Source organism: Scyliorhinus canicula, chromosome 6 (genome assembly GCF_902713615.1).
Source record: "Scyliorhinus canicula chromosome 6, sScyCan1.1, whole genome shotgun sequence".
NCBI lineage: Eukaryota > Metazoa > Chordata > Chondrichthyes > Carcharhiniformes > Scyliorhinidae > Scyliorhinus > Scyliorhinus canicula.
Window position 1 is genome coordinate 139,856,314 of NC_052151.1, and position 14,511 is coordinate 139,870,824.

At 44.8% G+C, this 14,511-nt stretch overlaps 1 protein-coding gene across 4 annotated transcripts in view; it reads right to left on the minus strand.

Moving 5' to 3' along the window:
• LOC119967537 (flap endonuclease GEN homolog 1) overlaps positions 1 to 14,511 on the minus strand; it is a 43,647-nt gene that overhangs the window by 24,133 nt on the left and 5,003 nt on the right. For 2 of the 4 annotated variants that reach the window (XM_038800219.1, XM_038800220.1), the window contains exons 2-5: positions 10,486 to 10,687; positions 9,006 to 9,198; positions 3,115 to 3,291; positions 264 to 374 (exon numbers count right to left, since the gene is read on the minus strand). In XM_038800219.1, coding sequence (XP_038656147.1) covers positions 264 to 374; positions 3,115 to 3,291; positions 9,006 to 9,198; positions 10,486 to 10,687 — 683 coding nt within the window. Of the gene's footprint in view, positions 1 to 263; positions 375 to 3,114; positions 3,292 to 8,447; positions 8,583 to 9,005; positions 9,199 to 10,485; positions 10,688 to 13,010; positions 13,450 to 14,511 lie in introns of those variants that run through there. The other 2 variants (XM_038800221.1, XM_038800222.1) reach the window with 2 other exon arrangements.

Below are 14,511 nucleotides of genomic sequence, written 5' to 3' on the forward strand. Positions count from 1 at the left end.
CACCCAAGTCATTTACTGAAAATTACAACAGTGACTCCAACACCAATGCAAACAACCAATTTCATCTCCAATACCTCCCCACACAAGCATCTAACTTCCATGCTTCACATTGGTTAAACAAATTCATAAGGACACTACATGTACTCCAAATTGTATTTTTCTTTTAATTTAAATTTAATTTCACTGATTAGGCTGAAGGATCAATGTTAAAAGATGTAAGTGCAACATACTGCATTTCACTATTACTATATCCATAACTTTACCTTTGGCAAGTAATCACAGCCAAGCAAAATTGCAAAACCAATCAGTGCATCTCGGTCAAGGCCCAATTTGGATTTAATTACCGACATTTCATAGCAGTCCACATGAGAGTCCTATTAAATAAAAAGAAAACAAATATAAAATGGTTTATATTTTTCCTTAGGGGCAGGGATAAGAGTTGTGGAAATGAAAGATCTTGGGCAAAATTCTCCGTTTGGAAGACTGTTCTCCCGCCAGAGTTGAATTGCACCTGATCAGGAAGTGATTCCCAATCTTTCCCATGCAAATTTATGCATGGTGAGGATTGTGAGGGATTCTGCTATCGGGCCGCCATTTTGAGCAGGTAGCTTGATAGCGACGTCCTGCAACTGCCTTCCCCCCACCCCCACCACTTTCATCGCAATTCACCCCCAATCCACCCCCAGATTTTCTAGGTTCCCTCCTACCTCCTGTACGGGAATGACCTGCCCTGTCCCCCACAGACACCCTAAATAAGAGATACTCCCCCTCCCCATCATCCTGTCAGGATGGCCCCAGCAGAAAGACCCCTGTCAGGAACCCCTCCCCAGAAGAGAGGCCCGTGTCAAGAAGCCTTGAATAAGAGATGCCCCTGTCAAGAAGCCCTGCAGAAGAGAGGCCCCTGTTACGAAGCCCACTAGAAGAGAGACCCTTGTCTGCAAGTTAGAGCGCAGCTCAGGCAGAGGCAGTGAAAAAAAACACTGCTTTAACACACATTTGCCAGCTCAGACACAGGAAACAGCACTTGTCAATTCCTGGAAAGAGAATACCAGTCAGCTGTGTTTAAACCGGCTCAGATATTTCATCTGCAAGCCATTCATTTTCACGGAGCTGTGATTGACAGTCTCCACATACCCCTGATGTCAGCATTGTTCCATTCATCTTCTTTCACAGTTGAGTAAACATCAAGCTTTAATTGACAGTTCCTGGACCACTTCAAACAGAATTTAGTGCTTTCTAATCAACTTCCTTCAAGGTGGAGTGATTTTGAAGTGGTCAGCTGGAAATTGACAGCACTTAACTCTGTTTGAAGTAGTCTAGGAGCTATCAATCAAAGCTTGATGTTTATAAACATTGCAGCTAGAGCATTTCAGAGTTACTCCATGAGAGAAGATGAATGACACAATGCTCACAACTGGGGTGCGTGGAAGCTGTCAATCACAGCCTTGTAAAATCAATATCAAAGAGAAATGAATGAATTGCTTGCAGATCAAAGATCTGAAGGGGTTTAAACCCAGCTGACTGGTTTTCTCTTTCCAGGAGTTGACAGGCAGTGCTTCCTGTGTTTGAGCCAGCAGGTGTATTGCTCAGGTGAGGGTTAACTGACTCTGCCTCTGTCTTGACTGCTCTCTAGCTTTCGCTTCCAGTCCGGGGCGGTCTCTTCTGCGGGGCTTCCTCTGGGGATCGGGTGGGGGCTCGGATGGACTTTGGGGGAAACTCCCTTAAAGTGTTACCACCTTGGCTCACTGCGAGGTCCACCATGTTAGGGACACATTTGTAAGGACCAGTAGTGATTCTCACCCACATGATTCCCGTCCCAGAGGACTGGAGAATCAAGCGGGTCCAAGAATATGGTGTTGGGTCCATTAAGTGGGTGAAAATGGGTTTAATGGGTTTTAATGGGAGAGGGTGGGGGTGCAAAGTATCGGAAACAGGTCAGTGCCAATCCCGTTTTCCTACATGATGCTAGATTCTCCACCTCATTGGTAATTCCGCTGCCTGCGGCGTGATGTGGAACATTTCACCCCTGATCTTTCAATATCGGCTTACTGGTCCATGCACTTGATGATCCCTATGGCATTCAACCAGCTCCCCTTCATTTACCAAACAGTCTATTGACAGAAAGAGAACCCTTACTTTGGGAAAACCCAGAGTTATCTAATCTGTTGGATGCAGAAAGTGAAAGAAGTGGAAGGGAGAGGATTATACTCAGTATTCTAAGTAAATATAATATTACTATCCAGCCCAATGTGGAACTTATTTTTAAGACATCTTCTCACTAGATTTCTGCTATGTACAAACTGAGACATATATGTTTCCTTCCAGGAGAACCGAATTCTTCCACTGGAATCAAAGAATTTACAGTGCAGAAGGAGGCAATTCGGCCAATCGAGTCTGCACTGGTAAGAACACCCTACTTAAGCCCACGCCTCCACCCTTTCCCCGTATCCCCACCTAACCTTTTGGACACTGAAGCAATTTATCCAATCCACCTAACCTGTACATCTTTGGACTGTGGCAGGAAACCAGAGCAGCCGGAGGAATCCCACACAGATACAGGGAGAAAGTGGAAACTCACACAGTCACCCGAGGATGGAATTGAACTCAGGCCCCTGGAGCTGCAAGGCAGCAGTGCTAACTACTGTACCACAATGATACTGTGGTATCATGAGCTATATCTAGAGATAATTGCAAATTAAACTGTTTCGATTTTACGACCCAATAATGTACGGATAAGGTGAATGATGGAAAATGAAGAATGGTGAAAAAGATTGTACTGTGTACAAAGAGATTTTCTATATACAAGCAGAAACTCCATAGCATTATTTTTGTGGTACGTTTGCTTTGTTAGCCATTCATAATTGCTAATTCTTATAAATCTTTAGTAGTTCCACATTGGTAGTTTGAGTCATTTCATTTTCTTTGCTTTTGATTTGCAATTTCTTTACTGTTCAGCTCCGAATTGCTGCTATTTTATTTTAACTAATTAACAAATAGGTCAGCAACAGACAATACATAACAGGAACTGTTTGCAAAGACAATTAATGTGCAATAGTTTTTAATTTAAGAAACAGTTATTGATGATATTGCAAATATAATCACACTTTGCGGTACCTTGGTGCTCATGGTGAAGTTTCTGTACACAATTTGAGCTCCATACAAGAAAGCATCACCATCATTAGTGATACAACCATCGACATATCCATGTTCATTTAAATAGGCACACATAGCTTCAGCCTCACCAGCTGCACAAACCCATGGGACGCCCAAACAATCCAGCAATTCACAACACTGAAAAAGAAACCAAACAAATCACAACACATTCTACAATTACAAGGACATTTTGGTCAGGATTTAAATTGGGAGTTAGAGAGATGACAAAAACTTGTATTTATATAGCACTTTTATTAATGCAATAAAATACCACAAAGCACCTCCCAGGGGCATTATAAATTTGACAGAGCCACATAAGGGATTTAAGGGCAGATGACCAAAAACTTGGTCAAATAGGTAGGTATTAAGGAATATTTTAGGAAACAAAAGCGAGATAGAGTGGGAGAGAAATTTAGGGGAGAAATTTACAGATGATCTCAAGTTTATGGAGGGTAGAATGTGGGTTGCTATCCAGGAGTATGTGGAACAGTCAAGTCTGGACACAACAGTGGCATGAATGAGGTTTTCAGCAGCAGATTAGCTGAAGCAGGAATGGAGTCAGGATGGAGTACAATGTGATAAGATATCACTAAAGTTAGAGTAGACAGGGCTGGCCAGTCTGAAACAACTGTTTTATTTAAAGGGGAAAAAATATTTTGAATTTAAACTATATGGTTTGTAAGTTTTGTTTAATCTGAAAAGTAACCTTAAGACAAAGAAAAATCATTCTAAGTTAGCAATACCTGTTTATTTCAAATTCAGTCAATGGGGCATATTGTTAAATCAAAGCCATTTCAATTTACTCTCCAGATAGGAAAAGCTAAACAAGAGGCAAAATAGTATGCTTCCTTCCCCACTCCCACCGACATATTATCAGGCATGATGATGTTGCGTCATGTTCATGTTCCTTGGAATCATTTTGTACAATATGGCAGGCGGACAGGATTAAAAATTGGGCATCTGCCCACCTCATTCAGATTTGATCTAAATAGATTTTTAATGTCATTAACGACTCAAAATATGTTGTCAGCAATAAGCTGGCAAATGGAAAAGATAACCTTGCAGAGCATGTTTTATACCATGTGGGCTCCCTGTATTTTTAATGAGTAAGCTTGTTAAGGCAGGTTAAAAAGATTCAACTGAGCCCAAAGTCTCATCACAACAGTTTGGAGTTCTGCAACTGCTTGGAGTGCTTTATGCAAGAAACAAAGTTTCCATTTAAACCTTATATTCATTAGAGGCATTTTATGCGCATGATGAATGTTTTATTTATTTCTTCTCCATCACCAAAGACATTAAAGTAGCTGAGAAAAATGGGCATTGTGGTCTCAGTGGGAGACACAACCTCCAGTGAAGAGAGGAGTATGAGAGTGAGAGGAAGAAGGGCACTGGTGATACATAAAGGGCCAGAGCAGTGTTAGGCCTAGATGGTAAGAAAGGGATCATACACCCTCATCGGAGGTGTGGAAGGTCTAATGTAGCTCCTCGAATGTACAGGCAGCGACTGAACTATCTGCAGATGCTAGAGACGCAATGCAAGAGAAGACTCAGGCTAGCAAGCCCCACAGTCACATCGCTTTGTTACATGCTTCCAGGGTACATCTACTAGAATTGCATTGGGGGGCACATGATACCTGTAGATCTGAAGGTTACCGTCTCACTAAACGTCTTTGTGACAGGTTCCTTGCAAGCAGTGTGTGGAAACCTCCAGGGTTTGCTTTTGAACTAGAGGGAGGCTGCTGATCTGCCACCTAGCCCTGGATGACTTCAACGGGTGTCCTCTGTGTAGCTGTGGCCTTGAGCTGCCTGCCACGGAGAAGCAGGAAGATCTTCTGTTGTTGCGGCACCCCACAAGGACAGTGTTAATGGCGGATGGACGGAGGAGATGCTGTCCCCATCAGAATTGCCCCGAGAGGTTCTTCCAGGTGAAGACAGCTGCTGCTTTTCATCCGGCTCTAGGATCACTAGGTCATTCCCCCTTATGGTGAGATCCCAGGAGTTGGGTCTGTGCCTATACTCGCAGTCTCCCTGGCTATAGGCCCCAGCTCACAGCCTGGGAGGGTTGGAGAACACACTGACGATTTCGTCTGCAATGCACTCGGTTTGCTCCTCCAGCTCATTTGCCAATCCATAGGGGAATTTTGGCACTCCAAAGAATGAGTGATCACAGTTCACATGCCTTGATGAACATCTCCACAATCTGGGCCAGAGCACATAACCCCTCTGATATACCTGACAAATCACCAGGGGCCTCATGCTGGATATCCAGCATCAGCTGCCTTATGAATGAATCCAGAGACTGATCATCTGACTTGGAATTGGTCTCTGGATCACCCTCGGCACTCCTCCGACTTCCCACGGCTGACTCCCCACACTCTCTAGCAGCTGCATATGTGACAGTGAGGTGCTCTCATCAGACAATGCATGTCCCGTTCTGATGCACAAATTTCCGCCGAAGTACTAGTATCTGCGATGGTGCATGGGACAGATGTTGCTCTGCATATTCCGAGGGATCTCCCTCCTACTCGGAGGGGAGTGGCTGGTTCAGCACAGTGGGCTAAACAGCTGGCTTGTAATGCAGAACAAGGCCAGCAGCGCGGGTTCAATTCTCGTACCGGCCTCCCCGAACAGGCGCAGGAATGTGGCGACTAGAGGCTTTTTGCAGTAACTTCATTGAAGCCTACTTGCGACAATAAGTGATTATTATTATTATGAGTGGATTTGTATTGAAAATGTTCTTGCAGATGAGACTGCAAGCTGGAAAAGTAATGTTAGAACTCCTTGACTCTTCTAGCCACACATTCATGGATGTGTAGGTCTTCTGACATAAAAGCTACGTTTCTGCAGCTGAGAGTGGGAGAGGTATTACTGCAGCCATGCAAAAAGACAGCAGATACAGAAGGAAAACTATAGCCTGAATGACGCTTCAGGGGTATTTATAGTCATATGTTTTGGTCAAAATAGTAGTGTTGAACAAGATCCTGCATTGTTTTAGTGGAAGAATATTCAGCAATCTTCATGATGCATGATGATTTCTTAAGGGGTGGTACAGTGGAATTTGCAAAATGTATTATTAATAAGTTTAGAGTAGAATTTAAAATTGGGAGTCATGCTTGAAGAGTTTTAAAATACATTGCTTTAGATATTCCAACTTCCATGCTGCCTTCAAAATGCGTCCAATAAATTCGGGTACTTGAAATCGTAGGGTGGCTTTGAAGCTTTCACCCCACCCAATCAGTGGTGGAGTGCTGGATATCTGAGCTCCGAGGCCGTTGGCCATAAATCAGGTTGAGGTCACAGGCAGTAATTTAAAGGGCTCTCGGCAAAGAACAATGTCAAGAGACCCAGAAAATACCGGTATTGTTCATAGGTTGGAAACTTACTGTGACTTCAGTGATTTGCAGGTTCTTAAGGTGAGTGTGCATTTATTTGGGTTCTGCTATGTGAAAACTTTGTCACTGAACATAGGAGGCTTTATTTTTAAAACTGAACAGGTTTTCCACATCCTTGCAGAAAGCAGTTGTTTTGTTGTTTCCCTCCAGAGATGTCTGCCTAATTGGAGCAAGGAGAGAGGCAGAGGATAAGGGCTAAACCAGCCCCTCCATTGAATGATGACTCTCTCAGAACCCTCCTCCGTGCAGTATCAAAACAACTTCAGCAGCTGATTCCATCCAGTGGGAAGAGCAGAAATGACCAAGACAGGTGCTTGGAAGAGATAGCCGAGAAGGCTGGTGACGAGAATCTGGTGTCAATGCCTGAAGAGGCTCAATGACCTCATGAGGGCTGCCAGAGTGAGTATGTGCCAGTGTGCTACAGGGAACTATCACAAATGCAGGGGGAAAGTGAGTTTGACTGGAGCTCCAAGGCAGCATGATGTACCATAGACATTGCCGTCAGCAACAATATTAGTGTGCTCTTAAAGCTTTGGTTCAGTTTTGGAGGGTGGTGTTTTTGCAGACTGTGCAGATGAGGGATGTGCTCAGCATCTAGGCTGCCAATTTTGCTAATAATGTGTCAGCGACATGCCATTAAATAAGCTGACAGTGCTAGCAGCTGCAATCTTATGCATTTTTCAGGAGAAGGGAGCCTATAATGCCTGAGAACAAGGCTGGACTGGTAGGGGTGTGGTAAATCTAGTGGCATTGATTCGGTTTGAAGCGGTGTTGACACTCACTGGGAGGGTCATCCAGGACCATTGGCAGACATGAGATTGGAGGAAGTCATTGGCCTGATGAGATGGGGACTCTAAGATATGGAAGCAGAATTAGGCCAGTTGGTCCATTGGCTCTGCTCCGCCATTTGATCATGGCTGATAGGTTTCTCATCCCCATTCTCCTGTCTTCTCCTGTAACTCCTGATCCTTTTTTCTTATTTTTACAATTAAGGGGAAATTTAGCATGGCCAATCCACCTACCCTACACATCTTTTTGGGTTGTGGGGGTGAGACCAAGCAGACACGGGGAAAATATGCAAATTCCACACAGACAGTAACCCGAGGCCGGGATTGAACCCGGGTCCTCGGTGTCGTGAAGCAGCAGTGCTAACCACTGCACCACCGTGCTGTCCCGATCTCATTATTAATCAGGAACCTATCTATCTCTGTCTTAAAAACAGTGAGTTTGCCTCCATATCCTTCTGCGGCAATGAGTTCCACAGATTCACCACCTTCTTCCTCATCTCAGTTTTAAAGTCTGAGGCTGTGCCCTCGGGTTCTAGCCTCTCATACCTGTGAAAACATCTCCATGTCCACTCTACCTAGACCTCTCAGTATTCTGTAAGTTTCAGTGAGACTCCCCCTCATCCTTCTAAACTCTATCGAGTACAAATCCAGATTCCTCAACCGCTCCCCATATACCTCCATTCATGAAAATGAAATGAAAATCGCTTATTGTCACTTCAGTAGGCTTCAATGAAGTTACTGTGAAAAGTCTCTAGTCGCCATATTCCGGCGCCTGTCCGGGGAGGCTGGTACGGGAACCCATTCATTCATTGGCCACCCTCTAGAATATATATCATTTGAATACCCAATCTTGGCAATTGGCCAGTGGATGTGAGCCTATGGATGTGATACTTCTGCCATATGTCATCACTCATGTTACCACTATCCAGCGTTTGACGCACCACACTATTACTCAGAACGATCATCACAAAACACACAAGCATTTAAGGTACATTTACTTCTATCAATTTTTCATAGTCGATGAGTTGATTTTGTAATTAATACTGATTATCAGGAGAAATTAACCTCAACAATTTCATTGTCAGATTTAAGACATCATGACCTACTGTCTTACCAGCCTTTCCATCTCCTAAGACACTCTCTCATGTTTACCAAATTTCTTGAATTGAACTCTTAGATGATTCTATATGATCCCTCAGTGCTCTCTGATTTTTTTATGAGACCTCCGTTTTGACGAAAGTCTGTCTCCCTGCATGTAAAACAAAGGTTCAGATAACTTTGAACTAATTGCAGTACCTTCTAGCGTCGAAGGACTATGACACATAGGCAATTGTCATTTCTCCCACAGACTAATTGTTACATCTTGCTATACATACAATTGGTGGATGTTGACTGCACAGGCATGCTTTGCATTAGAAGTGTACAAGAATGAAACAGATGCCATTTTTGAGTGCTCTACTGAGCCCAATGTTACCCCGTTTAACTTTAAAAATTTGTGAAAGATCATTTAAGTATAACATGTATCAACAGGCTCTCACATTCTGAGAACAAATCTAAACATTGAATCTGTGATTTTTATTTAGATTGTCAGCTTGTAAAGTTATAAGTACTAGTTTGTAAAAGTAATTATTTTCATTTAGAAATAAATGTTTACTTCTGAGATAGTACCAACCTCTTTAAGAACAGATTTAAAATGGGTTCTTTTTGTTTGAACAGCAGAGCTTCTTGGCTTTCTGGGAAAACCACGCCTTGCCTCATTCCGTTTATTTATTGTATCAGCCTTCAGCTTTGGTGCATTTCCTTCTGCCACAAAGACAAGTCTCACATCCATCAAAGTGAGACATGAAATGCGAAAAAACAAATTTCTAAAATTAGAGCAAATCATAGATCAACATCAATAATGCTCAAATGTAAACCAGGAAAAAAATACTGAACATCAATGTTCTGATCAAAGGTTAAATTTGATATATTAACATGCTCTTTTCTTTACTGTTGATCGTTCTAAGTATTTGTTTCCTTTTTTTTACTGAACATCAATAATATCATCAATATGGAATGCCTGCCAGAATAGTTTTTGATCCAGACATTAGCTGCAAAAATAAACTAATATAAAGAATGATATCTTTACTTTTGTAATATCAATTCTGAAGTCCCCCTCTGTGCAGTAATTGCTCTGAAATAAGAAACCCCGATAGCTCCGTAGAAGGATCACTTTGGCCAGAAACATTAACTCTGTTTCTCTCCACAGAAGCCAGATCTTTACTGTTTCTATTTCAGATTCCCAGCATCTGCAATATTTGGCTTTTATTTACCCCAACAGTATGTTGATTTTAAATGGAATTCTGTAATTGAAAGGAAGCAAAATTGGATAACTGTTCTCTTTTTGAGTGGCTTATTAATTTTCTTTATTTCGTGCAGAATTAAGATGGCCCCACAGCCTCACTGCTGTGGTCTGTAGTCACATGTTGGCCAGACTAGGTAAGGGGAGCAGAATTCATTCCCTTAAGGATATTAGTGACCCAGATGTTTTTTTACAGCCATCATTGATAGTTGTTATGGTCACCACAACTGAGATTAGCTTTATATTCCAGATTTATTAATTGAATTTAAATCCTCCCAGTTACTATAGTGAGATTTGAACTCATGTACCCAGGGCATTTGCCTGGGCTACTGGATGACTAGTCCAATAACATTCCCACTTCATTACAATCGCCCCATCCACACCAATTTTCATTATAGGACCATGTTTGGAGGTATAGTTGGTCAGAGCATTGGATAACCTGTGCTACAGAGTAATAACAAACATGCTTTTGTTAATTTCTTGAATGGATAGATCTCAGTGTGTCATTGGACAGACCAGGTGCTTCACGGTGGGAAGTAAAATCAAGGGGCATCTCTGGGTATTCTCGCTCTGCTAGTGACGGGGATTAAGTCAGGGGTTAAGACATGCACAGAACTTACTCCCTTCATCGGTAACAATACGAAGATGTAGAAACAAAAAGAGAGCAAGTAACTTAACTGCCCTCTGAAATGCCCCACAATTCCACTCAGTCCAAGGACAATTAGGAATGGGCTACAAATGTTGGTCTTGCCAGTAACACTCATCCCTTGAAAGAACAAAATAAAATATATAGTACTTAATATTTTGTTACCTGAGATGTGGTTTGATGACGGTTCCCATCATGCCTTTCACAGTTTGAGCCTCACAAACCCATAAGCTCATGTCCACAGCCAACGTTTTCCCTTTCAGCTTTTGTAATGGAACATATTCCTTTACAGGCTCTAAAATCTGCCACAAGTCATTCACTCCCATGATTTCAGCTTTTATTTCAGGGCACTGGCTGCTGGGTTTCCCTATAAAAACGGCAAAAATATCTCAATCAGATAGTCAAGGATACAGGGATTTTCTTTTAAATACTTAAGGTAACCCATGATCCAAATTAAATTCGGACAAGAGTGTGTATTTTGTGGTGTATCGGCCGGGGGTGGGGGCAGGGGTGGGTTGCCATTCCATAGGACAGGGACTCACTTTAGATACCTGGGGGTGCAGGGTGCTCGGGATTGGGGGGGGTCTCCGTAGGTACAACATTTCCAGTTTGGTGGGATGGTCTCCCTTTGTCACTGGCGGGTTGGGTACAGGCGGTTAAAATGAACGTGTTGCCTGGATTTCTGTTTATTTTCCAATGCCTGCCGATTTTCCTGCCAATGGCATTTTTTAGAGAGATTGAAGGGATGAGTACCTCGTTCATATGGGAAGGGAAGGCGGCCAGAATTAGAAGGGTGCAACTACAGAGAGAAAGGCAGACAGGGGGTTTGGGTCTTCCAAATCTGTGTATTATTACTGGGCGGCGAATGTGGAGCTGGGTCAGAGGGGTTGATTCCAAGTAGGTCAGAATGGAGGAGAGTTTGTGTAGGGGGTCGGGATTGAAGGCGCTAGCAACAGTACTGCTCCCAACGGCCCGGGGGAAGTTCTCAGGGAGTCCGGTAGTAATAGCTTCGTTGAGAGTTTGGCGGCAGTTTCATCAGCACTTTGGGTTGGGGGCAGGGTCAAGGGAAATGCTGATTCAGGGGAACCATAGATTTGAGCCAGGAAAGTGGAATGGAAATTTTCAGAGATGGGAGGAGAAAGGAATTAGGACACTAAATGATTTGTTTCATGGAAGTCGGTTTGCAGGATTGAAGGAGCTGGGAGGGAAGTATGGGCTGGAGCAGGATGAAATATTTAGATACATGCAGGTTCAAGACTTTGGCAGAAAGGAGACAGCTTCCTGGTAGAAATGGCCTCCACATTGCTGGAGGAGGTGCTGACGACAGGGGGACTGGAGAAAGGGGTAGTGTCGACGGTTTACAGGGCTATTTTGGAAGAGGAGAGGGCACCGCTGGATGGGATCAAGGCATAGTGGGAGGAAGAGTTGGGAGAGGGTATGGAGGGGTTCTGGTGTGAGGTGCTCCGGAGGGTGAACGCCTCCACCTCTTGCGTGAGGTTGGGTCTGATGCAGCTGAAGGTGGTATATAGACTGCACCTCACAAGGGCGAGGATGAGCCGGCTCTTTGAGGGGGTAGAAGATATGTGTGAACGTTGCAGGGGAGGGGGGCCCGCAAATCACATTCATATGTTTTGGTCCTGTTCAAAGCTGGAGGATTACTGGAAGGAGGTTTTTAGAGTAATTTCTAAAGTGGTGCACGTGAAACTGGACCCGGGCCCCCGGGAGGCCATATTCGGGGTGTCGGCCCAGCCAGGGTTGGAAACGGGTGCGGAGGCAGATGTTGTAGCCTTCGCCTCGTTGATCGCCCGCAGGCGGATCCTCTTGGGATGGAGAGCAACCTCTCCACCCTGTGCCCTGATGTGGCGGGGGACCTGCTGGAATTCTTGACTCTTGAGAAGGTCAAATTTGAACTAAGGGGAAAGATGGAGGGATTCTACAATTCATGGGTGTCATTCATTATGTGCTTTCGAGAATTGGATTAAATGGAACATTAGGGCGGGGGGGATTGTATGTGTTAATGGTGACTATGGGTGATTCCTGATTCGTTTATGTCATTTGTTTATGTTAACATGCAGGCTAATGTTTGGGGGTTTGGTGGGAGGATGGGATTGTTGTTATTAATATGGGGATTGACATTGCATTCATTATTGATTATTGTTTATTGTTGGTGGGTGCAAATTTGGGAGAAAATGTGAAAAAGGAGAATAAAATTAAGTTTTTTCAAATAGGTAACCCGTGATGAGCTTGGCTCGGTTGGTAGCATCCTTGCCGGAGTCAGAAAGTGGTGTGTTAAGTGTCAACATGAAGGTAGAACATAGAACAGTACAGCACAGAACAGGCCCTTCGGCCCTCGATGTTGTGCCGAGCAATGATCACCCTACCCAAACCCACGTATCCACCCGTAACCCAACAACAACCCCCCCCCCACCTTACTTTTTAGGACACTACGGGCAATTTAGCATGGCCAATCCACCTAACCCGCACATCTTTGGACTGTGGGAGGAAACCGGAGGACCCGGAGGAAACCCACGCACACACGGGAAACGCGTGCAGACTCCGCACAGACAGTGACCCAGCCGGGAATCGAAATTGGGACCCTGGAGCTGTATAGCATTTATGCTAACCACCATGCTACCGTGCTGCCCCAAACTCTTCTGTTCCAACATTCTACTCCTCACCCCGACTATTACCTCTATGTCAGTCGCTGACACCACCTCTCCCTCTTTGGAAAAGCTTCCTTCCTGCCAGGCAGATCCTCCTTTCTAACCAGGTACGGTAATCTCTCTCCTTGGGCACAGTTTGGTCTCTCCGTTAGGAGCAGTTTCCTCTCCGTCCCTGGGGAGTTCTCAGTTTATGGTCCACTCTCTCGACAGTCAAGCCTCACTTTTTGCTGAGCTAGTCAACCTTCTCCCTCTCTGGAGGTGTAACATGGACTTGAAAATGTAAATCCTGGGCACAATCTTCCCAAAAAGGAGCAAAGTCCCCGAGCGAGTGCGTTTAGCTGCGCGTTTCCTGACACTTTCCTCGCTTTCAATAAGAGGCCTGATCGAGGGACGCGCTGCCGAGGCCACACATAGCACAATTTTTTTAACAATGGGGAGCTCTTCTCGCCGGAACTCCCTGTTGTGGTGAGATGGCATCCTGATCTCCGAGGCCCCAACACTTTTTCTCCCTCTCTCCCCGGGTACACTCTTACTCCCTCTCTCCCCGGGTACATTCTTTCTCTCTCTCCGATACACTCTTTCTATCTCCACGGGTACACTCTTTCTCTGTCTCTCTCTCCGGGTACACTCTCTCCCCGGGTACAATCTTTTTCTCTCTCTCTCCCCGGGTACACTCTTTCTCTCACCTCCCCCCCCCCCCCCCCCCCCTCCGGCCTTCCAGGTTCACCTTTTCTCTCTCTCTCTGGGTACACCCTTTCTCTGTCTCTCCCCCGGGTACACACTTGGTCTCTCTCTCTCCGGGTACACCCTTTCCCTCTCTCCCCGGGTACACTCTTTCTCTCCCTCTCTCACTCTGGGTACACTCTTTCTCTCTCTGGGTAGTTTATCCCCCGCCCCGGTACATTCTATCTCGCTCCCCGGGTACACTTTTTCTCCCTCTCTCCGGGTACACACACTGTCTCTCTCCCTCCGGGTACACACACTGTCTCTCCCTCCGGGTACACACTCTGTCTCTCTCTCTCTCCCTCCGGGTACACACTCTGTATATCTCTCTCCGGGTACACACACTGTCACTCGCTCTCTCCGGGTACACACACTCTCTCTCCGGGTACACACTCTGTCTCCCTCTCTCCGGGGACACACTCTCTCTCACCCTCCAGGTACACACTCTGTCTCTGTCTCTCTCCGGGTACACACAGTCTCTCTCTCCGGGTACACACACTCTCTCTTTCTCTCTCTCCGGGTACACACTGTCTCTCTCCCTCCGGGTACACACTCTCTCTCTCTCTCTCTCATGTACACACTCTCTCTCTCTATGTACACACTCTCTCTCTATGTACACACTCTCTCTCTATGTACACACTCTCTCTCTCTCTCCGTGTACACACTCTCTCTCTCCGGGTACACACTATCTCTCTCTCTCCGGGTACACACTCTGTCTCCCTCTCTCCGAGTACACACTCTCTCTCTCATGTACACACTCTCTCTCTCTCATCTCAGTGTAACCCTCTCTCTATGTACACACTCT